The sequence below is a fragment of the Drosophila elegans genome, unplaced genomic scaffold (genome assembly GCF_018152505.1).
Source record: "Drosophila elegans isolate 14027-0461.03 unplaced genomic scaffold, ASM1815250v1 contig_149, whole genome shotgun sequence".
NCBI classification, from domain to species: domain Eukaryota; kingdom Metazoa; phylum Arthropoda; class Insecta; order Diptera; family Drosophilidae; genus Drosophila; species Drosophila elegans.
In genome coordinates this window covers 3845397-3869995 of record NW_024545513.1, presented here as the reverse complement: position 1 = coordinate 3869995, position 24599 = coordinate 3845397, and the positions used below count along the sequence as shown (strand labels likewise).

Below are 24599 nucleotides of genomic sequence, written 5' to 3'. Positions count from 1 at the left end.
CAATGTGGGGCCGGCAGCCGCCAACCAGCAATGGCGAATTGAGCGGTGGGGCGTATCCTTCGACGGGGAAGATGAGCGAAACTCGGTGGAAGACTTTCTCTTCCGGTTGGAGTTCCTGCAGCGGCAGTGCCAATGTCCGTGGCAAGAGGTGCTCCGAAACTTCCACCTGCTGCTCACTGGGCGGGCTCGGGAGTGGTACTGGGTGCACGTGCGTCACTGCAGGGTGGACAGGTGGTCCCAGCTTCGAGCCTCGCTGATGGATAGGTTCCGATGCCATCAGACGGAGCACGATCGGATGCACCAACTTCTACAGAGGGAGCAGCAGCTCGGAGAAGGAGTTGGCGATTATATCCATGCGATGCAGCAGTTGGCGGCTCGACTGAAAAGGCCACTGTCAGAGCGGCAGCTGGTGAAGATTATTAAAAAGGGATTGAGGGAGAGCATCGCAAGGTTTGTCTACGCGATGGATGTGCTCACGGTGGATGAACTGCGGGAAGAGTGCTGCGAGGTGGAGCGCAGTTTTGGACGACGTGGACGGACCACGTACACGCAGCCGATGCGGTATCCTCTGGCGGAAAAGGCCAAGGTTAGCGAGGCGATTGGCCCAGATCCTGCTGAGGATCCTCCGTGGCAAGAGGTGGACGAAGTGCGGGCGAAGCCTAAAAATCCGTTCCGAGCCGGCTGCTGGAATTGCGGAGCCGTGGATCACGGGTTCCGTGACTGCGCAGCAACAGAACGCAGAGTGTTCTGCTACCGATGTGGGAAGCCCGACACCGTGTCTCCCAAATGTCCGGATTGTGCGGAAAACGGTCGGCTGGGCGATCCGAGGGCGGAGAGGATGCGTCCAAACAGGAGTTCCGCAGAGAAGAAGAGCTGGTAGGGTTAGATAAATGTTTACCTTCTAAAAATAGTAATAAGTTTGCATTACGATACTTACCTTATGCGGAGAGGATGCGGCGGTATCTAGAGACCAGGAACAGGATCTTCTCAGAGCACCAGTTAGGCGGGATGCGTGTGGTGTCTCGCAAGGTGCAAAAGGCCAGGGAGCGATTTCGCAAACGTCGGAACTGCCGACGCGAAGCAGTGGCCGCCGTGAGGCGCAGTTTATCGCGAGATCCCAGGCCGTTCGCCGCAGTCCGAGTTCTGACCAAGCAACTGACGGGGTTGTTGGACACTGGAGCGAGTGTGAGTCTGCTTGGAAAAGGTGGCAGAGAGCTGGTCGAGGCCTTGGATGTGCCGTCCAGAAGTACTTATCCACAGTCCGTACGGCCTCTGGAGAGGATCGGTCAATTATAGGACGGGTCAAGTTACCGGTGGAATACCGAGGACGGACAGAGCACATTCTCTTCTACTTGTGTCCTTACCTGGAGCAGCCAGCTTATTTTGGAGTTGATTTTTGGCAAGCATTCGGACTGGCCCCAGCGATTATAGGCCACATCGATTCGGAAGGCGTGAAGAAGGCCGAAGAATTACACGCCAGGGAGATGGAACACTACGCGGAAGTCGAGGATGACGATGAGGAGAAACCCGATCCCGAGTCCTGGACGCTTTCCAAGGCCGAGGAACAAGAGCTGGAGGAGATCAAGCAGCAGTTCTTGACTTTCGAGAAGGATGGCTTAGGTACCACCAGTCTGGAGAAACACACTATTGAGCTGATGGACGGAGCCAAAGTGTTCAAGGATCGACCCTATCCGATGTCTCCCGCGAAGCAGAAGGTGGTCGAGGACGAGGTCGACAAGATGCTAGCGCTCGGAGTCATCGAGGAGAGCAAAAGCCCCTGGAGTAACCGCACCACCGTAGTGTCAAGATCTGGAAAACACCGGTTCTGCTTAGACGCACGTAAGCTTAATGATGTGACCATCAAAGATGCTTACCCGTTGCCCAGCATAGAAGGCATCCTGTCCAGAATTGAGCAAACATACTACATTTCCAGCGTGGATTTGAAGTTCGCTTTTTGGCAGATTGAGTTGGACACGAGCAGCAAGGAATACACAGCCTTTACGGTTCCTGGTCGGCCTCTTTACCAGTTCCGTGTGATGCCTTTCGGACTCTGCAACGCATCACAGAGGCTGGTGAGACTCATGGACCGAGTAATTCCCGCTGAAATCCGCTCAAATGTGTTCGTCTACTTGGATGATCTGCTAATACTAGCGCCTGACATAAGAACGCACTTGAAGTATCTTCGCCGAGTCGCTGAATGCCTGAAGGAAGCAGGGTTAACCATTGGGCTGAGCAAGTCGAAGTTTTGCTTCAAGTCTTTGACCTACCTCGGCTTCATAGTGGGTGGAGGTCGTCTGCGGATGGATCCAGGGCGTGTAGCAGCTATTAGGCGGATGCCTGAGCCAAGGACCATGAAGGAAGTGAGAGCCTTTCTTGGGACCGCTGGTTGGTACCGTCGGTTCATAAAGAACTTCGCAACTTTGGCTGCCCCGCTCACGGAATCCTTGAAGAAGACGGGAAATAAGAAGTTTTCCTTGAGTCCAGAAGCACAGCTGGCAGTAGAGTCCCTGAAGATGGCCCTAACTACTGCGCCAGTGCTGGTACATGCGGACTTCAAGCGGCACTTTTTCATCCAGTGCGATGCATCCCAGATCGGAGTCGGTGCAGTGTTGTTCCAGCGGGATGAAGACGGCCAGGAACAACCAATAGCGTTCTTCTCGGCCAAGATGAATCGTCATCAAGTCCATTACTCCGTCACTGAAAAGGAATGCCTCGCAGCCCTGCTGGCGATTCGAAAGTTCCGGCCGTACGTGGAAGGAATGCCGTTCACGTGCATCACCGATCATGCCAGCTTGAAGTGGCTCATGTCCATGAAAGATCTTTCGGGTCGGCTGGCTCGGTGGTCATTGCAACTCCAGGGATATGACTTCAACATCGAACACAGGAAAGGAAGCGAGAACGTTGTGGCAGATACCCTTTCGCGTTGTGTTGAAGAGCTAACGGTGGACCCGTCAGAGTTGCTCGGCTTCGAGACCACTGAGTTTGCTGGAGAAGAGTACACGGAATTGCTACAAGAGGTGGAAAAAAACTTGGCCAACCTACCTGACTTGAGGATAGTGGATGGTCTCATCTTCAAGAGAGTCTTTTCGGCAAATCTGGATGACGAGGTGGAAGGCTTCGAATGGAAGTTGTGGATTCCCCAGAGTCTGACCCACAGCATAATTGAGCGTGCACATTCGGATCCAACGGCAGCTCATGGCGGAATGGGAAAAACTCTGGAAAACCTACGGCGGCAGTTTTACTGGCCTGGCATGGCACTGCAAGTCCGGGAGTTCATACGCAGGTGTGAAGTGTGCAAGGAGACGAAATCCCCGAATTTCCGGATGCAAGTTGGTATCGGTGAGAGAGTCCAGACTGAGCAGCCATTCCAGAAGCTGTACATCGATTTCCTGGGGAAGTATCCGAGGTCGAAGAAGGGACAGGCCTACATCTTCATTGTGGTGGATCACTTCTCCAAATACACATTTCTGAAGGCCATGCAAGAGGCATCGGCCTCCAATGTCGTGGAGTTCCTCATTCACGAGGTTTTCTACAAGTTTGGGGTTCCAGAAATTGTGCATTCGGACAACGGCCGCCAGTTTACGTCCAAGATCTTCGAGGAGGCGATGGAAAGCTTTGGCATCACGCACATCAAAACGCCAGTCCACTCTCCGCAAAGCAACGCAGCGGAAAGGGTGAACCAAAGCGTGTTGGCGGCGATCCGAAGTTACTTAGAAGAAGACCATCGAGAATGGGACGCGTATCTTCCGGAGATTGAGGTGGCCCTCCGCAACGCGGTCCATTCAGCAACTGGAGAAGCTCCGTTCTTCACCGTATTCGGACGACACATGTTCCTGAACGGAGCCAGCTACAAGTTGGCAAGGAAGTTGAAGTCGCTGTGTGATCACGAAATGTCTGGGATGAGAACAGCTGATAAACTCCAAGTGATTCATGACAAGGTGCAGAAGAACCTCGAAGATGCATACGATCGGAGTCGCCTGCGGTACGACAAAAGGGCTCGTACTTTCCTTGCGAAGCCAGGTCAGGAAGTGTATCGCCGCAACTTTGTCCCCAGCGATTTCAAAAAGGCCTTCAATGCAAAGTTTGCTCGGAAGTTCCTAAAAGCTCGGGTGGTCAGGACAGTCGGCAATAATGCGTACGAGCTTGAAGATCTTCAAGGACGACCGATCGGAGTATACCATGCCAAGGACATTAGGTTGTGATCTGGAAAGAGGAATAACAAAGTACACGAGCTCAGAATCGGCATGTGTCTACTTCCCGTAAAGCGTGGGCCCCGCGTTGGACACCGTTGGAACTGCATCTTGGCATCGAGGCCGGCGGAATCCGAATAGTCCTAATCCAAATGCTCCCAAGTATTCCTGCGCTAGCCTAAAACTCTGTGTTAGCGTCTCTCGGAATCCAGGGTGGTGTTGCATTTTCAGTTGAAGCCGTCGGGAAAATACTGAAACGAACCGATACGTCAGCAGGTTCCGCTATCGATAAGATTTGGTGGTGACACCGACTATTGATAGCGGGAGAGGATCTAGCTATTTAAATTTAGCCCGGTTCGCTCGTTAACTGGGTTTGATGGCCTTGAATACGTTCGCTGACCCATTTTGAGAGAGCGGGAGGGAACATGGCGAGCGACTTTGGTGTAGGTCAGGGTTTTGCTTTAGTTGCTGCAAGAAGTAGTGGGAGAACGGTCAGAAAAAAAGACCAAAAATTTAAGTTCGTGATTAGTGTTTGAATAACTCAAAGTGAGTGTTTATTTATTAGTCCGGAACTTGTAAATTACAGTGGTTTTTTTTACATTGAAGCCGCCGGGGACCCTAACTAAAGGGCCCCGGAAATTTAAACATTTGGGAAGTGAAATCTTACCAGGCGGACCTAACCTGGTCGTCGACCACCTGCCGCAGCAGCATCAGCAGCAGCAACATCAGCCGCAGCAGCATCAGCAGCAGCATAGGCCGCAGCAGCATCAGCAGCAGCATAAGCCGCAGCAGCATCAGCAGCAGCAACATCAGCCGCAGCAGCATTGGCCGCAGCAGCAGCGATCAGTAGCAGCAGCAGCAGCCTCAAGCGGCAGCAGCTACAGCGACTGCCGCCAAGACGGCCAGATACGGAGATTCCCTCGGTGAGTCCGTTCCGGGAACGTATGCCCGCGCTGGCCACGTGGTCATCTCCGAGTCCACCGACGCCCTGCTTCCGGCCACGCTACGCTGTCCTCCGGACCAACTGGCTCCGTGCGGACTCGCGCTGGGTTTTCGCCATCAGCGTTTTCCCTGCTGCAGCTTCAACACATACGACGTTGAACTCTGAAATAAATTAGTTTTAGTTATTGTTTTGTGATAGCATATAGTCAAGATTGTAAAGTACTTACTGTGAAATCTAATCTAAATTTTGAGGCTCAAGCCCGAACCCTAGCCCGCGTCCAACTATATCTAAATTGGGTCGCGAAATTTAATAACTTGTGGGATTTGTTTAGCGTACTTACCTTGTCAGCACGTCCCTTCTTTTCCCTTGGAGCTCCTCAGGATTAGGCGACCCGGTTGGCAAACGCCACCAATTTAGTGCCGTGTGGCGAGTTTGCCGGACACTTTGTACTCTAAGCGTCTAAAAATTTCCCTTGTAGTTGTTTCCGCTTTGACCGCTTCTCATCTGGGCGACGGTCTGAGATCGGCCTTAAAGTTTCTAACGAAAAGAATAGATTATCAGTAGGAATCTGTAATGAATGTATTTACTTGTTAATCTCACCAAGAATTAAATGTAAACAAGCTACCGAGAGGGTTGTGTGAGTTACCTTGGGCGGGGAGATGAGCCGATCCTAATCCACCAGGAATAGACTCCGGTCTGCCGGAGATGGGGTGTGCCTCCCACATCTCTCTTGGGGCACCCAAGGTTGGGTGGGTGCGTCGTGGCAAGGACATCGAAGCCACCAATTTCGTCGAATTGTCTCAGTTGCTTAATGTAAACATAGTTTTGTTTGTTTTGATTTGTGCTAGAGATGGTAAATCGACGTGAGACGTCCGATGAGTCGGAATCGATTGTTCGGACTGCAGGGCATAGGGGGTACTCCGCCCTGGGACTCCGTGGCTAGCCGGCGCTGCCCTCCGGGAAAGATGCAGTTCCGTAACATGGTAATTGCTTACACTAATGACTAGGCTTAATTTAATTTCAAATCGTGTTTTAACACGAAGTGAAGTAATTGTTGGGTAGGTATAGAAAGTTTTCTCCAATTTCGATTGCTCAGCAGAGCTGACAACACATCGATAGTGTATCCATCGATAGTTTTGTAAGTACATTTTGTAGCAAAGAATATAATTAAAGTTTACACTATTGGTGTAAAATAAAAACCAAAGACATTAACATTATTTGTAGTCGATTTTTGAGACATGAAATGGAAAGCAAAAAAAACTTTTTCTCACCATTCCATTGCGATAGTCTTGAGCCAATCGATAGTCCCTCCGGTCATTGCCCAATTATCGATACTATCGACAACTTTGACAGCTCTAAACAAAAGAAAAAGAAAAAAAATTACGGCAGGATTGCGAGCAATATTCGATTTATCCGTTCGCAGCAGCATTGAGACGCCCCCGGAAAGCCAACTAAGGCGGAGTCCAGTCCGGAGTTGCAGTGTATCCTTGCAGCGGATCCGCAGCAGTGCCTCCTGTCCCACGGCCACAGCTTTCCCCGCAGAAAAAGCAGCAGCAGTAGCAGCGACTCTGCCCCTTCGTCCGCCCCCAACCCCCACGCCCCCCAAGGCCCCGCCCGCCGACCACGCCACGCCCCCCCGCTGTACCGCCCACACAACCCCGCCCCCTTGCCAGCGCCAGCAGCACGGCAGGCTTAATCAGCAAATAAACAAAATAAACGAAAACGAATACGAAAACGGAAGCGAAGAGACGACGAAGACGAAGGGCACGAGCTCCTCCTGTGAGTAATCCGGAAGCTGGAGCAGCAGAAGCGTGGATCCTCATCCATCCGGCGGCTGAGCGATGCAGTATAGGCCACCATGGGTTCGCAGACCTTGGAGATATTGCGCCAGGGCGTGTGGGCCTCGCTGACCGGCGGCTACTTCTACGATCCGCACCAAGGTGTCTTCTGCAACGTGGTGCACCTCTACCTGTGGCTCTACCTGCTCTGCTCGCCTTTCGTGGCCTATCTGGTGAGTAGTGAGTAGCTACAGCTAGCTCCTGATCTGTATATCATACATATAGGTGGGCCTTTCTAATCTCCACCCGATATTTTAGTACTTTCCGAGCACTTGGTTGACATGGTGCCTGTACTGCGTGATAACCAGCCTGACCATTCTGATGGTGAAGCTGGCCAATCTGGCGCTGCACCGGCTGTACGATCGCGCCCAGACCATGTCCGAGGTGAACCTCAAGGGACAGTTTTTCAAGGTTACCAAGGAGACGGAGCCGCGCCACGACGACGAGGGCGGCATCGAGATGAAGGTCATCCGGCCGGGCGGCTCACGAATCTCCGTGGAGCAGGCCATCAACGAGGCCAGCGAAGAGAACAGCATCATGTCCATCGACAATGTGAACAGCATCATTGGTGAGTTGCGCTTCTTGTCCTAATAAGTGCTTCTTGTCCTAATCCCTGATCCCTAATCCATTCGGCCACGGCAGATCTCAAGGTCGATGTGCATCGCAAGAACAGCTCTGAATCCATCGAGCTGATGTTCTACGCCCCCTCCATGTTGTCCGGCGGCAGCCAGCAGGATCAGCAATCGCTGGCCGGTTCTGCCAGCGTCAGCAAGTCCATCCGGAGCACGGGGCCGGGCGGCAACTCCTCCACCAGCGCCGCCGCCCAGGCGGATTTGTTCAACAAGTACCTCACCGTCTATCCGGAGGTTGTGGAGGCGGCCGGGAGCAGTGCGGGCAGCGCCGACGGTGGCAGCAGCGGCGGCGATAGCCGCTCCGGCGGAGCAGTGGGTGCACTGTGTCCCGCGGGAGCGGGAACAGCGTCCGTACATCACGTCCGCACGGGCCATCTGTCGCGCAAGTGCTCCGAGGTCTTTAGCCGCCGACAGCGACGACGTTTGGAGCGCCAGAGCAGCCTGGACACGGCGGCAGCCGCTGCCAACAGCTGCAGCGTGGAGCACAAGCTGATGCGCAACCAGTCGGACACGATAGCCACGGCCGCGCCATCGTTCCTGCACTCCCAGCCGACGAACAAGGCGCGCCAGAGCCAGGCCAATCCGCGCCAGCACTTCATAGCCAGCACCCCGTCGTCGGGGGGAGATGCATCCTCCTCCTCAACCGCCGTCGTGGTCATCGCCCCCGCCTCCGCCTCGAATCCTGCGGCCAACCCCGGACGCTCCTCGCGTCTGCAGCGCCACAGAAGCTCGGAGACGCACGACGAGCGGCAGAAGCACCAGAGTCGCGGCGGTCTCTTTCAGCCCATCCTACACCTGCCGCATCACAGTGCGGCCAGCAGCATTGGGGCGCTGGCGGTGATCGGCGGCGGCGGCAGCAGTGGCGGCGCCAACGACGTAGAGGACATGGAACTGGGTCTGGCCAGGAACGCGGGCAGCGGCGGCGTGGCCGACGCATGCAGCCGGGCACTGCAGTCCTGGATATTAGGTGAGCTAACCAGAGGAAACCGACTCCCAGTTGGAGTTATTATTATTATCTTTCTGTTGTCAACGCAGATCCCTTCCCGGATGTGTACCTGGAGGACGATAGCTACACCAAATCAGATCTGGGCATCGAGCAGCCCCACCAGCCGACTTTCCGCGCCCAGCATCACCATCATCACCACCACCAGCACCACCTGCATCATCACCTGGGCGGAGCGATCATCCGCAAGGATCCGACGAGCACAATGTCTGCCCTTCAGCTGGCAGGAGGCGCTCCGCCGTCAGCGGGAGGATCGGGAGCAGGCGGCAGTGGCGGAGGAGGAGCAGCAGCAGCAGGAGGAGGTGGCGGCTCTGCTGCCGGGATGAAGCGACGCAGACATTCCAACGCCACCAGCTACAAACACGGCTCCTCGGGTCAGGGCAACAAGAACTCTCTGGTGAGTGGAGGCGGAGGCGGATCCAGAGGCCCCACCGGCGAGGCGGGGACACCAAGTGGAGGAGTGGGAGGAGCTGGCGGAGTGAGGCGCATCAAGAGCGCCGCCTTAGAGGTACTCTGCCCGCAGCCATCGGTGTCCAATCTCAGTCCGCATCCGAACAGCGTGGAGGCCATCTCGGGGCAGCATCAGATGCGCAATCCCCTGCCCCCGCCCAGCAAAAGTCTGGTGCGGAACCAGCACCTCAATCTTTATCCCACGCAGGGCTTTGGCGACGCCAATCATCATCCCACCGCCGGAGGAGGAGGCGGAGGAGGACAGCCTGTGGGCGGCAGCACCTGCAGCAGCCTGTTCTTCGGCAGCTCCAGTGCCTGCGGCTCCACAACGGCCCTGATTGAGCCGCCAGTGTATCCCATAGTGGAGCACTCGGACGAGAGGACGGCCCACGAGGGCATTTGCCTGGGCATTGGCCAGGGCAACGCCGACGATGACGACGAGGTGGACGATGTGCCGATCCGGAGGAGGACGAGGGCCCTGGGTTGCAGCCAAACGCACTACAGCGCCGAGTCGGATGTGGGTGGTTTTCTGGCCGACGACGATGCCGCCGATGAGGATGTGTTCAAGGACTTCGACGACAACCTCGATCACATCCTGAGCGAGATGCAGCAGGAGCACAATCAGCTGGACGACGTCCTCAAAAGCCACGATCTCCATCTCCACTCGCAGCTGCAGCTGCACCATCACCATCACCACAAAAAAGCACCAGTGGAGGGTGTGGGATCATCCGCAGGAGTCGTGCCAGCAGGCGGCGGTAATGAGGACGACGACGAGGAGACGGAGGACAACAACACGGGCTCGCGATCTCCGCTGCTCAGCGATCGCAATCGCCAGCAGGCGACGCTGCGCGACATCCAGGCGGACCAGCAACTGCGCCAGGAGCTCTCCCACCAGTCCAGTGCGGCCCCCGTCGCCCCCAACGCTCCCATGCCGATGCCCATTCGCAGCGAAGCGGACTCGGGCTGCCCGTCCAGCGACTGTGAGCAGGTGAGCGCCAGCTCCAAGGATCAGCTGCTGTCCGGAATGGAGTCGGAGCAGAGGCTGCACCAGCACCAGCAAGCGCCGAGGTGCCAACTGGACGAGGAGCAGCCCTGCACATCGAAAATGGCGGCCAAGAGCCTGGGCGCCATTCCGAAGGTGGTCAAGTACCGGGAGGTGGACGAACTGAGGCGGCGAAGGAGAGGCGGCTCCCCGGCGGATGCCGCCGAGCTGGGCAACGAGTTCGCCCTGGTCAAGCAGACGCAGACCGGCAAGCTGGCCTCGCGCAACTCCTCCTCCTCGAACTCGACGCACAGCATCAGCCTGACCGACAGCCTGACGGCCGACATCCACAAGATGCTCTGGCTGATGCACGGCGGGGCGGTGGACGAGCGCGGCCGTCCCATCACGGGCATCTCGGCGGACGGCACTCCCATCCCGGCGAGCAGCAGCCTCGTGCCGCCGAACATGTCCAACGCACACTTCCAGTTCTACCAGGACGCCATCCAGGCGCTGCAGGGTGCCCATCCCACCACCGCCGGCTCCAGTGTGGAGCACATGACGAACATCGAGCGGGCCCTGGCCCGCGACAAGCTGCGTCTCGATGCCAAGCTGATGTGCGAGCAGCTGGCCGCCGCGGCGGAGGCCAACTCGGGCGGAGCTGGAGTTGGAGTGCGGGGCAGCACGCTGGCCAGCCAGCAGATGACGCAACAGCAGGTGGGCATGCTGATGCGCGGCAGCTCCGGCTCGCGGCATCCGTCCAGTGCTCCCTTTTCGGTGCAGGGACTGATCAATGTGATCCGCAACGAGCGCCAGGTGGCGCGCAGCCAGTTGGACGCACTGCAGCAGCTCAGTGATGCGGCCGCTGCGGTGGCGGCCAATGCCAGTGAAGCTGCCTCCGTTTCGGCCTCGGGAATCGGCGGAGGAGGTGGAGGAGGAGGCGGTGCATCAAGCGGCGGCGGCGGAGGAGTATTGAGCGCCCTGGGCCTGGCCAATCACCCCAGCAACCAGATCAGTCAGATCAGTCAAATCAGCCAGATGAGCCAGCCCATGCTGAATGTGGACGGGCACTTTGCGCCGTACTGCGACTACTGGCGGCCCGCCTGTCACCTGTCGGCGGCGGAGAAGCCAGTTGTGCCCAAGAGCTTCTACAAGTACCGATTCCAGTGGTGCGGCCAGGAGCACGAGTTCAAGATCGCCATGGACCGGCTGGAGCTGCTGGCCCTGTTCGACCGCGACCTCCACTGGCTGCACGTCCTGCTGGCCAGCCTGCTGTGCACGCTGGTGGCCTGCCTGGGAGCGGCCATCCTGCAGCACGACCACTACAAGGACCTGTGCGCCCTGCTCTTCTGCGCGGTGATTGCCGGAGCGCAGTACTCGCTGGTGAAGAGTGTCCAGCCGGACGCGGCGTCGCCGGTGCACGGATTCAACAAGACGGTGGCCTACTCGCGGGCCATCTACTTCTGCCTGGGCGGCGGCATGCTGCTGCTGCTCAAGCGCCTGGACACGGACTACGGGGAGAGACCGCCGGACCCGGTCGTCTTCTTCGGCCTGCGCTACTCGCCCGCCGACGTGGTGGCCCTGCTGCTCCATGCCCTCTACATCCTGCTGCTGTGCTTCCCCATCATCTTCTCGGTGGGACTGTGTCCGCAAATCAACACGTTCCTTATGTACCTGCTGGAGCAGATCGACATGCATGTCTTTGGAGGCAATGCTGCCAGCAGTCTGTTGGGTACGTCCGCCCCTCACCATCTCACCATCTCGACTTCTAGTTTCTCATTTCCTTTCATCTCATTACTTACATTTGCAGGTTCCTTTTTGTGCGTGGTGAGATCGGTGCTGGCCGTGATGCTGCTCTACGGACCGCTCTACGGAGCGCTGGACGAGCAGCGGGGCACGCAGTACATCCTGTTCTCCATCTTCTGCGCCATGCTGGTGCCGCTGGGCTACCACCTGTCGCGCTGTGCCAGCGACTTCAGCCATCTGTGGCGGCTGATCAAGACCTGCATTGTGAGCACGTATCGGGACGACGAGGACGAGGAGCTCAGCCATGTGCAGCAGGTGGCGACGACGGCGGCGACGACGGCGACGACGGCAGCGGGCACAGTAACCAGATTGGCCACCAGCACGCCCAAGCAGCGCAGGCAGGCGCCGGATTCGAAGGCGGAGCAACAGGAGCAGATCGAGCTGAGCTCGCTGGAGAAGCTGGCCGCCAACGAGGAGCAGCCCGCCGACGATCAACTGGAAGCGGAGCCGCAAGATGTGCCCCTGCAGCAGCAGCAGAAGCACAGCAAGTCGAAGGCCTCGTCGCTGGGCAGCAGCCAGCAAACCCTGGGCAAGACCATCAGCAGCAGCAAGCGGGCCATCACGGCCTCCAGCTCGTGCACCTCCATCGGGGCGGCGGCGGGAGAGGGGGTCGTGGCGATGGCGGTGGCGGTGGCGACGGAGGACCAGTCTGGCGGCGACCTGCTGGCCAGCGAGGAGGCAGCGGAGGCCTACGACCAAGCGGCCAAAGCCGAGGAGGCCGACGACGACAAGATATCCAGCTCATCGGCCACCAATCCCGGGGACATGTCCACGGTGACGGCGGGAGCGGGCACGGCCACCACAGACGCCACGCCTGCCTGCCTGGAGGCCGATCCGGATGTGGATGGCGAAACTCCAGCTGCCGATGAGAAGCAGCAGCAGCAGGGAACGGGCACTGGAACTGGAACGGGAACGGGAACCACCGAAGCCAGTGAGAACAGCAGTAGTGGTGGCGGAGGCAACGAAAACGCCAACGGGAGCGGTGCCTCCAACGATCTGCCCGATCCGCTGCCCCGAAAGCTGCAGGCCACCGTGACCACGAGGCTGAAGAACGACCTAGTGGTGATGACCCTGCTGGCGGTCAGTGTGCTGGGGCTGCACTGCAGCACCGTGTTCACCGCCCTGCAGCCGGACCTCAACGTGGTGCTCTACTCGTTCATCGGCGTGCTCGGCCTCCTGCTGCACTACATTGTGCCCCAGATGAGGAAGCACATGCCCTGGCTCTGCTTCGCCCGCCCGCTGCTCCGGCAGCGCGAATTCGGCCAGTTCGAGGTGCTCAACGCCCCCAAGATCATGTGGTTCGAGAAGCTGTACATCTACCTGAGTGTCCTGGAGCGGAACGTGCTCTTCCCGCTGCTGGCCATCTCCTCGCTGACGGCGGACTCGCAGCTGATTGTGGCCAAGTTTGGGCTGCCCTGGGGCACCCTCATTGTGGCCATTTGCGCCCTAAAATGTGAGTCATCCATGGATTGGCAATACTACTATGTGCACAACTGCGGCCAAAATAATAGTTTCTCTTTGGTTTGTGGAAAGGGCAAAAGAAAATAGTTTAACCGCCTCTTTTGAAAACTTTTTTATTTTTAAAATGTTGAAAACCCTGAAATAGGCATTTTTTTGAAATATTTTCAAAATGCTTTGAGTGAACATATTTTTTCAATTTTTAAAATGGATTAGTTAGAGTTAGCACTAGATAGGCATGTGAATTGAAAGTAGAAATGTTCTTCTATTATGGAACACTAATTTGTTTTACTATTTTTATTACCGCAACTGTGCGTCTTCTCTCTTGCTCACTTTCACGCTTATTCCAATCTACCCCTCTCTCTCTCTCTCTCTGTCTATTGTTCAGTTGTGAGGAACGCCTACTCGGATCCGACCAACCAGTACCTGATCATCATCTTTACGGTCCTGCTGTTCCGCATCGACTTCGCCATGGCCACGGAGACCTTCATCATTGACTACTTCTTCGTGTCGCTGGCCTTCCGCAAGTGCTGCGACTTCCTGCTGAAGGTGAGTGCTCCTCCAGTTGATCCCCGCCATCTAGATGGTAACCGAAGCTCCCAATTCCACTTGCAGCTCCAGTTCATTGTGACCTACATTGCGCCGTGGCAAATAACGTGGGGCTCCGCCTTCCACGCCTTCGCCCAGCCCTTCAGTGTGCCCCACTCGGCCATGCTGTTCCTGCAGGCGGGCATCTCCGCCCTGCTCTCCACGCCGCTCAATCCCTTCCTGGGCAGCGCCATCTTCCTCACCTCGTACGTGCGGCCCATCAAGTTCTGGGAGCGGGACTACAACACGCGCCGCATCGACCACTCGAACACGCGGCTCAGCTCGCAGCTGGAGCGCGACTTGGGTGCGGACGACAACAACCTGAACAGCATATTCTACGAGCACCTCACCCGCTCCCTGCAGCACTCGTTGTGCGGGGATCTGCTGATGGGTCGCTGGGGAAACGTCAATCAGGGCGACTGTTTCGGTAAGCCTAAAAATCCAAAATCCAGCTCCTTATGTTGTTGTACTCCAATAGCGATGTTCTTTCAGTGCTTGCCTCCGACGATCTCAACTGCCTGGTGCACATCATCGAGCTGGGCAACGGGCTGTGCACGTTCCAGATGCGCGGCCTGGAGTTCCGCGGCACCTACTGCCAGCAGCGCGAGGTGGAGGCCATCACCGAGGACGTGGAGGACAACGACGGCTGCTGCTGCTGCGATCCGGGCCACCTGCCGCGCCTGCTCAGCGCCAACGCCATGTTCTCCACCCGCTGGCTGGCCTGGCAGGTGGTCGCCGCCCAGTACGTCATCGAGGGCTACTCCATTTCGGACAACCTGGCCAGTGCCACGCTGCAGGTGTTCGAGTACCGCAAGGTGCTCATCACCTACTACATTAAGGTGCCTTTCTTTTTTGTTTGCCTTAATACGGGCTATCCGCAAGCTAATCCCGCTTATCCCGCTTTTGCAGAGCATCATCTACTATGTGGTGAGGAACCCCAAGCTGGAGCAGTGGCTGGCCTCCGGGCCCATCCAGGATGCCCTGCAGCACACGCTGGGCCGCCAGTTCGTTGACCTGGACCCCATTTTCAATTTCAACCTGGACGAGGACTTCGACTTCCGCGCCGTGGGCATCACGCGGTCCAGTTTCTGCTATGTGTACCTCAAGTGGATCAACTACTGCGTGGACATGCGCAAGGATGCTGCCTCCATGGGGGCAGCCACAACTGCTCCGGCTCCCGCGGCTTCTGCTGCTGCTCCAGCGCCGCCGCCGCCGCAGTCGACGTCGTCGGTGGCTCCAGTGACGCCCGCCCACAATGACTCCAAGAGCACGCCCAATCTGTCGGCGCACGGCGGATCCACTGGTCCCGCTTCGGGTCAGTCCAAGTCGCAGTCGCAGCAGCAGTTGCGCCGGCCGCCCAAGGGTGTGGCCCAGGAGAACAGCAGCATCGGCGGTGGCGGTGGCGGCGGCGGAGGAGGAGGAGGAGGAGGAGGTGTTGCCACTGGCGGCACAGGAGGACCAGCGGGGCCAGGAGGAGGCACAGGCACCACCGGGGGCGGAGATCCACAGCTGAGCAGCTCGCACAGCTTTGCCAACATATCGCGCCAAACGTCGGAGAGTGCACCCGGCCTGGGTGGCTATGTGACCTACATGGATCAAAACGTGTTCGTGAAGCTGGCCAAGAGCAGCACTACCACGGCTGCAGGAGGAGCTGCAGCCGGTCGAAAGGAGAGCCAAGAGAAGCCCGCACTGCGGCTGAAGCTGGCCAGCAGCGTGGGCAAGGATGCACCGCTGGTTTCCCTGTGCCTGGCCCTCGGACTGCTGGCCCGGCGTTCGCTGGCCACCGCCTCGCACAGTTCGCTGACCGGCGTGGAGTTCTTCCTGCACGGCCTGCATGCCCTGTTCAAGGGCGACTTCCGGATCACCTCGCCACGTGACGAATGGGTCTTCGCGGACATGGAGCTGCTGCACTCGGTGGTGGCGCCGGCCGTCAAGATGGCCCTCAAGCTGCAGCAGGACCACATAACCAATCCGGACGAGTTCCTCGACCCGCACGCCCTGTACGAGGCCATCGACAACTGCTCCAGCGAGCTGGTCATCTCGCACGAGGCCGATCCCGTGTGGCGCAGTGCCGTGCTGCGCGGAGCGCCCAATCTGCTGGCCCTGCGACACGTAATGGAGGACGGCTCGGACGAGTACCGCATCATCCGGCTGACGAAGCGCTGCCTCAGCTTCCGGGTGATCAAGCTCAACCGCGAGTGCGTCCGCGGCCTGTGGGCGGGGCAGCAGCAGGAGCTGATCTACCTGCGTAACCGCAATCCGGAGCGCGGCAGCATCCAGAACGCCAAGCAGGCGCTGCGCAACATCATCAACTCCAGCTGCGACCAGCCGATCGGCTACCCCATCTACGTGTCCCCGCTGACCACCTCCTATGCGGACACCAATGCCCAGTTGTGCGAGGTCATTGGCGGCGCCATCACGCTGGACACCATCCGGCACACGGTGCTGGGCTGGTGGCACCGCATCCGGGAGCGCTGTCGCCAGGGCTGCAGCTCGGGTTCGGCCCTGGAGCCGCATCCCGGTGCGGGACTGGGATCCGGCCCGGGTGTTCTTCTGGGCGCCTGCAACTTCGGCAGCGGCGGCAGCGTCGTGGGAGCCGCGTCCACGGCCACGGGCGTGGGTGCCTCGGCGGGATCTGGCCTGGGTGGAGGCGCTCCCGGCACCGCCAGCAGCACGGGCGGCGAGTCGGGAGACCTGGCGCCCGTCTTCATCTCCGCCCCGCTGTACAACACCCTCACCGTCAACCAGTACTACAATGTGCGCCCGGGAGGAGCCATTCCCGGCGGAGCCATGCCCGCCAACCTGGGCGGCAGCTATGTGAGCGACAGTTTGGCGGTGGTGCGCGGCGGCCTGGCCGTGATGCCCGTGAAGCCCACCTCCACAACTCTGATTGCCGGACTGCTGAACAGAGAGCGGGATCAGGAAACTTCGGGATCCGGCGTGGGAGGAGCATCCAGAGCTACCGGCAGTGGCGGCGTGCGCAATCGTAGCCAGCTGCACCAGCAGCAGCAGCAGATGGGCGGCGGCAGTCGGGGCAGAGATCACGAGCGCAGGGCCACCCTGCCCATTGGCGCCGAGTCTGGCAAGGATCTGGCCACGCCGCAGACCCAGGTGGAGCACGAGCCAAGTCCGCGCAGCACCAAGCTCTCCTCCTCGTCGGGCAGCCTGGGTCTTGGAATGGGCGTGGGCATGGGCATGGGCATGGGCCTGGGCAACATCATCACCACGCCAGGAGACTATCCACGCAAGACCAAGGGACCCATTTGCCTCGCCGCCATGGAAACGGGAACGGCGGAGGCAAAGCCCGCCGGATCGGGAGCAGCAGGAGTGGTCGAAAGAGCAGGAACAGCTGGAACTAGTGGAACTGCCACCGTCATCAGGAAGCCGCGCATTGAGATCTTCAAGAAGGTCATCATAGTGGATGACACTGGGGTGAGTAGAGACAGCTTAAGGGGGGGATCCTCATCAGTTGCTCACATACAAAGGTGGTTTTTTTTAAGGATTAAAATTACATTTTTATTTAAATTAAAGAGAAAAAAAGAATTTAACCGATAAAACCCCTCTAAATAAATAAATTTTCTAAATCACAGAATTAATCATGAATGAATCTCTCCGAATTGCAGATCTACGACTGCCTGGACATCATCGATGCCGTTGTGTGGCCCAGCGAACGGATGCGCAACAATGGCGGGCGGCTTTCGTGGAAGGATTGGGAGCCGAATGCCGGCATGGTGGGCCATGTGGTCCACTGCTGGACGCCCAACCACAAGGACGTGCGCTTCCGATCGCATGTCAACCGCTATGTGTACCTGGTGGAGATCGGCGACCACTACGTGCCCGTGGAGGAGCTGGGCCTGCGGGAGTACAACCAAATCATGGGCAGCACCGAGGAGATGGCCAACTCGCGGCGCAGCTCCATCCAGCGCGAGTTCCACGAGTACAACATGCAGCTGAAGCTGGCCGGGCTCACTCCGATTATTGGAGGTGGAGGCGGAAGTGGAGGTGGTGGATCCTCCACGGCGACAGCCAGTGCCTGCGACGCCTCCAAATCGCACAAGGCCAAGATCCGAGCTGTGAGCAGCAGTAGCTCCGAGGACGAGGACACCTCCTCCACGCGGTCCATACCCTTGTCGCATGGCGATCCCGGCGATCTGCCCAACTTCACCCGGCTGATGAGCATGTGGAAGGAGATAATATCGGACAACAAGCGGCGCTTCTACGATATGGGTGAGTTATCGCCGGAACTGCTCCGAAAGCTGGACGATGCGGTCCAGCAGCAGGAGCAACAGGACCAGGAGCAACAGGAGACGCCTGGAGAGACGGAGGAGGAGCAGAAGGCCACCACCCCAGCCACACCAACAGCCATAGTCACTGCCAATGAAGAAAAGGAAATGGAGAAGGAAATGGAAATGGAAGTGGAAACGGAGCCAAATCAGGAAGAGGCTCCACTGGAGGAGGTAACCGTTTCCAAGCCCGAGGAGCAGCCAGCTCCGCCCACACCGCCGCCCAGTCCCGTGCCCACTTTCAGTGAAAGCTCGCCAAGCTCACCCTCCCTCAGCCAAGAAGAGGAACAGGAGGAAAAGGAGGAGCAGGAGGAGGCAGTGCATCCAGACGAGGAGACACCCGCAGTGGCCTCCAAGGAAGAGCGGGACGTGGATGAGCAGCCACCTGGCGATGGCAATGACAACAGCGAGACGACGGGGACAACGGTCTAAGGGATCACGATCGCCATGGACCTGCCTTTACATTGATTTGCATTTGTTTGCCAAGCAAACACACCAAACGACCCAACAAATAAATGGCATGGACAAAGGCACACACACCCAAATGGACATGATGGACACAACCACAACCACAACCTTGTAATACATATCAGCAAAGAGCAGAGATGAGAGGGCTTCCTTGCATGGGTGCATGGGTGTGGCCCATTTATATCCGAACACCGAGATCCTGGCCAGAAAAACCAACAGCAACAACAAGAACAACAAATGAGAAACACTTCCAAGAAATCAAAGTAAAGTTTATAAAACGACTGCGTTTAGTGTATGCATAGAAATTAGGACAAAAACTACAATAATTCAGACAACAACAACAAAAAACAAAAACAAAAACAAACAAAGAATTCAATTTTTAGTATTAATGAAAAGTTATAGATCATACTCAATATATAGGAAAAAAAGAGCGCAAATCGAGAGCAGAGGAAGATTTTGGACGGGAGGAGATCATAAGATCATAAGATATCTAAACTAATTGTTGTAACTTGCGAATTGTATAATACGGAAACGGAAACAGAAAACCAAATGCTTCTCAAACATTACCTATTTTGTTCTTTCTCCTCTTGTTAGCCAATACAGAAATATTAAGCGAACCTAAAGAATTTATAAATGTATATTTAACGGAAATTAGTTTAAAGTTAATGTTAATGAGTCCCACACACACACACACACATACAACACTCAACACACAGACACAAAACATACCAAAATTGATTGTTAAAGAGTACAGAAAAGATACAAAAACCCGCATACAATTAGCCTAAGCGATAAGCGAACTTCGGACAGGATTCAAGTTACAAAACTAAGATATTACACACAATTCCTAGATGATTAAGAGAATGATGAGGATGAGGACGAGGATAAAGTAGAATGACGACATGTAAAGCTCTCACGTTGCCTTAATATATTAGACTGATTTTTTCTACACACACATTTGTAGACGTATGGAAGATGACATTCGAGGAGTCCCAGCCAAATTGCAAATGCCTGGGAAGGAGGAGCTGAGCTGCAGCAAACGGAGTCCTAATCCCGATCCCAATCCCAACTAGCGATTTACATGTACATAACCATAACACCATAACATATATGATGATGATGATATGATGGGAAGAGCGAAGCTAAGCGAACAAAGCTACAGTTTGTCGGCCAAACCGAATCCGATCGTTCCGTTCCGTTAGTTCGTTCGTTCGATGCGTATATAACCAAGGCATATATCAATGCTATATAGCCACATGCCCAATTAGCCAAATCTCTCATTCAAACACAGTGTGAATGCTAATTTCTCATTAACAGCAGAAGGATAAACTTACGATTAATTAACCAAGAGAGAAAACCAACAGACAACAAACCACAAACAAACAAACAAACTAAAAAATACAAAATACAAAACACAATGAATATTGATTATTTCTATGTACATATATATATGGATTGTATTAAACTTTAATCGAAACTTAGCTGTTAACAAACAAAAAACATTTGTATTCCCCCTCACTCCACTCCATTTTTTTTAGTTCCATTTAAAACAAATTTCATATTTATATTATACATAAAAAATTATATAAATATATATCAATTAAATAAATAATAAATGAAACTTGTTATACAAAAGATCAGATCCCCCCGCTCGTTAACTAGCTTCTATAGTTTCTTCTTGTCAACTGGTGGCCACAGGGGCGTCAATTGGCTGAGGGCCACGTCATAGAGAAGATTCTGATACTCCTCCAAAAGGACTACGGATATAGAAGGTGGATTTGCTATAACATAAAGATTATGAGGAAACGCCGGTGTACTTACAGTGGGGATCGCTAGTCCACTGGTCGAGCAGCGCCTGGCGGCTGTGGATCTGCTTGGTGATAAGGGCTCGCTTGAAGCGCAGCACCTTGTCGTTCATGCTGGACCAGCTCTTGATCACGGAGGCGGGCGTGGACTTCAGTTTGCCTCGGAAGTCGGCTAGCCGGGGGCACACTTGGCCATCCAACAGGAACATGCCGAAGTAACTGCGAAAGAAATAGTGTATTAATCATTAAAAAATGTATTTTGAAAATCATTTAATAATAATAATAAGGTTCAACTTCTGAAAAAAAAAATATAATTTTGTATTTAAAGCTAGATGTTTACCAATACATAAAAAATGAACAGTTTTTGTGATTTGTTTCAAGGGCCATTATTTTTTGAGTTTTACTTTTTAACTCCAAAAAAAATTATTAGTTTTTAATTTGAATTAAATTTTTCAACAATATTACATTTTTTTAGGATTGAAATACAAAAATAGCCCACTATGCCCTGTAACTGGGGGTAGCCCCTTAAGCCCTTCAAGTACCCAATGCAATATCCCAGCGACTTACCAGCAGGCCTTCTCGCTGAGCGGCATCTCCACCTCACCGAGTGGCAGCTCCCAGCCGGACTTTCCAAACGTGGCGTCCACATGGCAGTAGATCTTGCCGGAGGTGTTGTCGAACCGGGGAGCAGGATCCTCGCGCACCTCACGTATGTTGCAGAGCAGGGGAACATATAGCAGCAGCCACTCCGGCTCGATGGCGGTGATGCCGCGGATGAACATCTTGGTGGAGTCGCCGTTCTGCAGTTCGTACGCCTCCTGGTAGACCACCCAGTCGGGCGACTTCTGGCGCAGCACCGACGAGGCGTGCAGGAAGGCCGGCTCCTCCATGTCGGCACAGTGGTAGGCGTACTTCAGCCGGCGACGCTCCTCCTTGTCAGCGATGTCGGCCAGCGGCACCTTCCTGGCCACCCGGTCGCCCATGCCGGCCAGTAGAATCTGCCGCAGGAACCGCGCCTGGCCATCCGTGGGCGGCTTCAGTTCGGGATCCACGCCCAGCTCCACATCGCTCACGTTCAGGTTGATCTCGTTGGTCAGCTGCACGCGCAGCTTACGCACCTCGCTGACCGCCTTCTGGCGCAGTCCGTTGGCGGCACAGAACTCCGGCAACCGGCCTTGGGATCCGGCGTATTCGGCTGCCCCGACGGCCCGCAGCAAGACCATGGGATCCCCGAGCAGCTGGTAATTGCCACTGGCCGCCCAACTCTGGCGCTTGCGGTGGTAGCGATTGGCGCCGGGCGCCACATCCTCGTCCCGCTGCACGCCCGTCTCGATGAGCACCTCCTGGACGGAGAGGGCGGCCACCAGGCAGACGGTGTAGGGCAGCAGGTTCTGCTGGTGGGACAGGGCCAGCATCTTGCCGAAGCGCGGCGCCACCGGAAAGCGTGAGATGACCTGGCCCAAACGGGTGACAGCTGGCGGCAGGTCCAGAGTCTTCTCGGATGTGGTAGCCTGGGCCTCCAAAGCACCCAGCACGGTCAATCGCCGCTCGGCCGCCTGCAGCTGCACCTGATCCGGCGGCGATGGAAAGGGAAAGTGCACCACGCGATCGATGCCCATGCAGCGCATCTGCAGCATCAAATCCTCCACGGGCTTCCGCTGGATGTCGGGCTGGGCGAAGTCCTCGAAGCAGTCGTTGTACACGGCGCTCGAGTAGAGCCGGTAGCAATGGCCGGCGCTAATGCGACCCGCTCGTCCCGCCCGCTGATCCGCCGAGGCCTTTGACGTGTACGTCACCACAAAGGCGCTCACACCGGTCAGCTTGTCGTAGAGACGGGTCTTCTGACGGCCGCAGTCCACCACGTACTTGATGTGCGGAATGGTGAGCGAGGTCTCGGCCACATTGGTGCTGACCACGCACAGCCGGCAGCCCTCGGGCACGGGCTGGAAGATGCGGTTCTGCTTGTCCGAGGAGAGCAGCGAGTAGAGGGGCAGCACCCAAAGGGGTTGCCTCTGGCCGGAGGACTGCCCTTCCAGTCCCAGTTCCTCCTCGTTCTCGTCCTCGTCCTCCAATCCCTCCTCTAGATCCTGCTGCTCGTGCATGTCCGCCTCCGTGTCATCGCCCGGCAGCTTGTAGTCGTCCAGATTGATTTTGGGCAGCGCTATCTGGGCCAGGAACTTCTTCTTCGACTTGCGTATGTTGCGTATAGTTCGTTTCATGTCGAATTCCAGCTCCTTGGGATCCTCCACAGTTTCAGTTGTCTCGGCATCAGCACCATCCTTTGTTTCCTCCAAGGCTTCTGCGTTTTCCGCCTCCTGCTTGGCAACCGGTTGATATGGAAACGTGCGTCGCAGCTTGCGCACCAGCTGGTTTACCTCTTGCTGGCCCGTGACAAAGATCAGGATGCCGCCCTCGGGCAGCTGGTTGTGGATCTTCAGGGTCTTGCGATAGGCCTCCGCCACGTAGTCGTCGGGCGTGCGCTTCTGGAAGTGAATGGTCACCGGGAACTGGCGCGCCTCCACCTTCAGCAACGGCGGCGGAATCTTGAAGAGGCGCGTGTTCTCCGTGAAATCGGTGACACGCAATGTGGCGGACATGATGATCAGCTTGAGCGGCTGGCCACGTTTGTGGCGCAGGGGCACGATGCGCGAGAGCAGGCCCACCAGGATGTCCGTGTAGACGCTGCGCTCGTGCGCCTCGTCCAGAATGATCACCGAGTACTTGCTGAGCAGGAAGTCCGTTTCGATCTCCTTGAGCAGCACGCCATCGGTCATGAACTTGATGCGCGTGGCCGGCGTTACGTTGCCCTCGAAGCGGATGAGGTAGGACACCTCGCTCTCGGGCAGATTCATCTCGTGTGCCACGCGCTTGGACATGGCAATGGCGGCCACTCGCCGCGGCTCCGTCACCCCGATCATCTTGTGCTGCGCGTAGCCCGCCTCGTACAGGAACTGCGGCAGCTGGGTGGTCTTTCCGGAGCCCGTCTCGCCGGCCACGATCACAATGGGATTCTCGTTGATGGTCTCCATTACCTGCTGCTCCTCGGCCAGGATGGGCAGTCGCAGGCGGGCCTCCTGCACCTCCGTGGAGCGATGCACGGGCACATAAACGGTCTGGTGGACGACGCAGGCGGGTGGAGCAGGCTCTGGTTTTGACTTTTCTTTCGTTGGCGGCGGTTTCACCACGATTTTTGGTGGAGCAACGGCAACTGGTGTTGGTATGGCAGCTGGAGTGGGTTGCACTTCGTCTTCCTCATCTTCCGCGTCGTCAGAAGAGTCATCGTCCTGCTCCAAGCTCACCACATTCGGATTCCTGCGCTTGGCCTCCAGCTCTTCCTCCTCCTCGACGAGCAGCTTGCGCTTGGAGCCCTTGATGGCATTCACATTCGCTCGGTGGCCAGAGCCCGAGCCCGAGCTCTTCTCGGCCAGTGCCTGCGCCTGTCGCTCCTTCTTCTTGGCCAGATACTCATCCAGCGTGGGCAGACGCTTCAGGCCCACCGTTTGCACCTGACTGATGGAGGTGTACTGCTGCAGCTCCGTCTCCGGGATTTGCACGGCGGCCAGGTCGCCCAAGAGCTGGGCGCGCTATAAAGACACAGAAGAATCGTTTTCAGAAGCAGCTCCTATCCCGAAAATCCCTGAGTCAACCTACGCCCTCCTTCTTCTTCTTTTTGTCCACAATCGCCTGCAGGTGCTTGCGCTGCTTCTTGGTGAGGATCTTCACGTGCTGCACCTTGTCCACCTTGATCTTGGTGGCCCGCTTCCCGGAGGGCAGCACCAGGGCGTTGGCCTCATCGTATCCCGCCTGGCTGCCGCCGGCCACTGCTTCCACATCGATCTGGATCTGTATTGGGTTGGATTGGGTTAAACTGGGTGAGCATTGGTTTGTGGCAAAGGCTGAGTCTGGGTTTACCTTCTTCACGGCCGAATTGTCCACTATGGTGTGCGGATTCTGCCGCGCCTTGGCATTGTGCACTTTCTTGCCCATGTTTACTTAATTAACAATATTATTCTTAGTATAAGTAATAATATTGGGTCTTTTTGAAAACAGTAAACATCACATCACACGTGCAGAAGCGATAACAAACATATCGACGGGCTTATCGGGTTGTCAAGTGGAAACAGGTTTAAACATCGAATGTTGATTATAAGTTCCT

The 24599-nt window shown here is 56.3% G+C and overlaps 2 protein-coding genes and 1 long non-coding RNA gene across 5 annotated transcripts; 1 reads left to right on the top strand and 2 right to left on the bottom strand.

Moving 5' to 3' along the window:
• Positions 1 to 4998: 4998 nt before the first annotated feature.
• On the bottom strand, positions 4999 to 6106 carry LOC121467875. 3 transcript variants are annotated; one of them, XR_005977893.1, is made up of 4 exons: positions 5780 to 6106; positions 5474 to 5670; positions 5360 to 5420; positions 4999 to 5294 (listed from the first exon to the last, which is right to left on the bottom strand). It is a non-coding gene; the product is annotated as an uncharacterized LOC121467875 (long non-coding RNA). The 3 variants fall into 3 exon arrangements; XR_005977892.1 differs by having other exon boundaries at positions 5360 to 5670; XR_005977894.1 differs by lacking the exon at positions 5360 to 5420.
• Positions 6107 to 6483: 377 nt separating this feature from the next.
• On the top strand, positions 6484 to 20063 carry LOC108136264 (protein pecanex). Its single transcript, XM_017257323.2, has 10 exons — positions 6484 to 7144; positions 7230 to 7539; positions 7614 to 8570; positions 8639 to 11767; positions 11846 to 13294; positions 13688 to 13848; positions 13915 to 14314; positions 14380 to 14726; positions 14797 to 17319; positions 17511 to 20063. The coding sequence occupies exons 1-10, from the start codon at positions 6992 to 6994 to the stop codon at positions 18600 to 18602; spliced, it is 10521 nt and encodes a 3506-aa protein (XP_017112812.2). The 5' UTR covers positions 6484 to 6991; the 3' UTR covers positions 18603 to 20063.
• Positions 20063 to 24534, bottom strand: LOC108136321 (probable ATP-dependent RNA helicase kurz). Its single transcript, XM_017257421.2, has 5 exons — positions 24356 to 24534; positions 24095 to 24286; positions 21011 to 24027; positions 20460 to 20662; positions 20063 to 20395 (listed from the first exon to the last, which is right to left on the bottom strand). The coding sequence occupies exons 1-5, from the start codon at positions 24428 to 24430 to the stop codon at positions 20304 to 20306; spliced, it is 3579 nt and encodes a 1192-aa protein (XP_017112910.1). The 5' UTR covers positions 24431 to 24534; the 3' UTR covers positions 20063 to 20303.
• Positions 24535 to 24599: the final 65 nt, after the last annotated feature.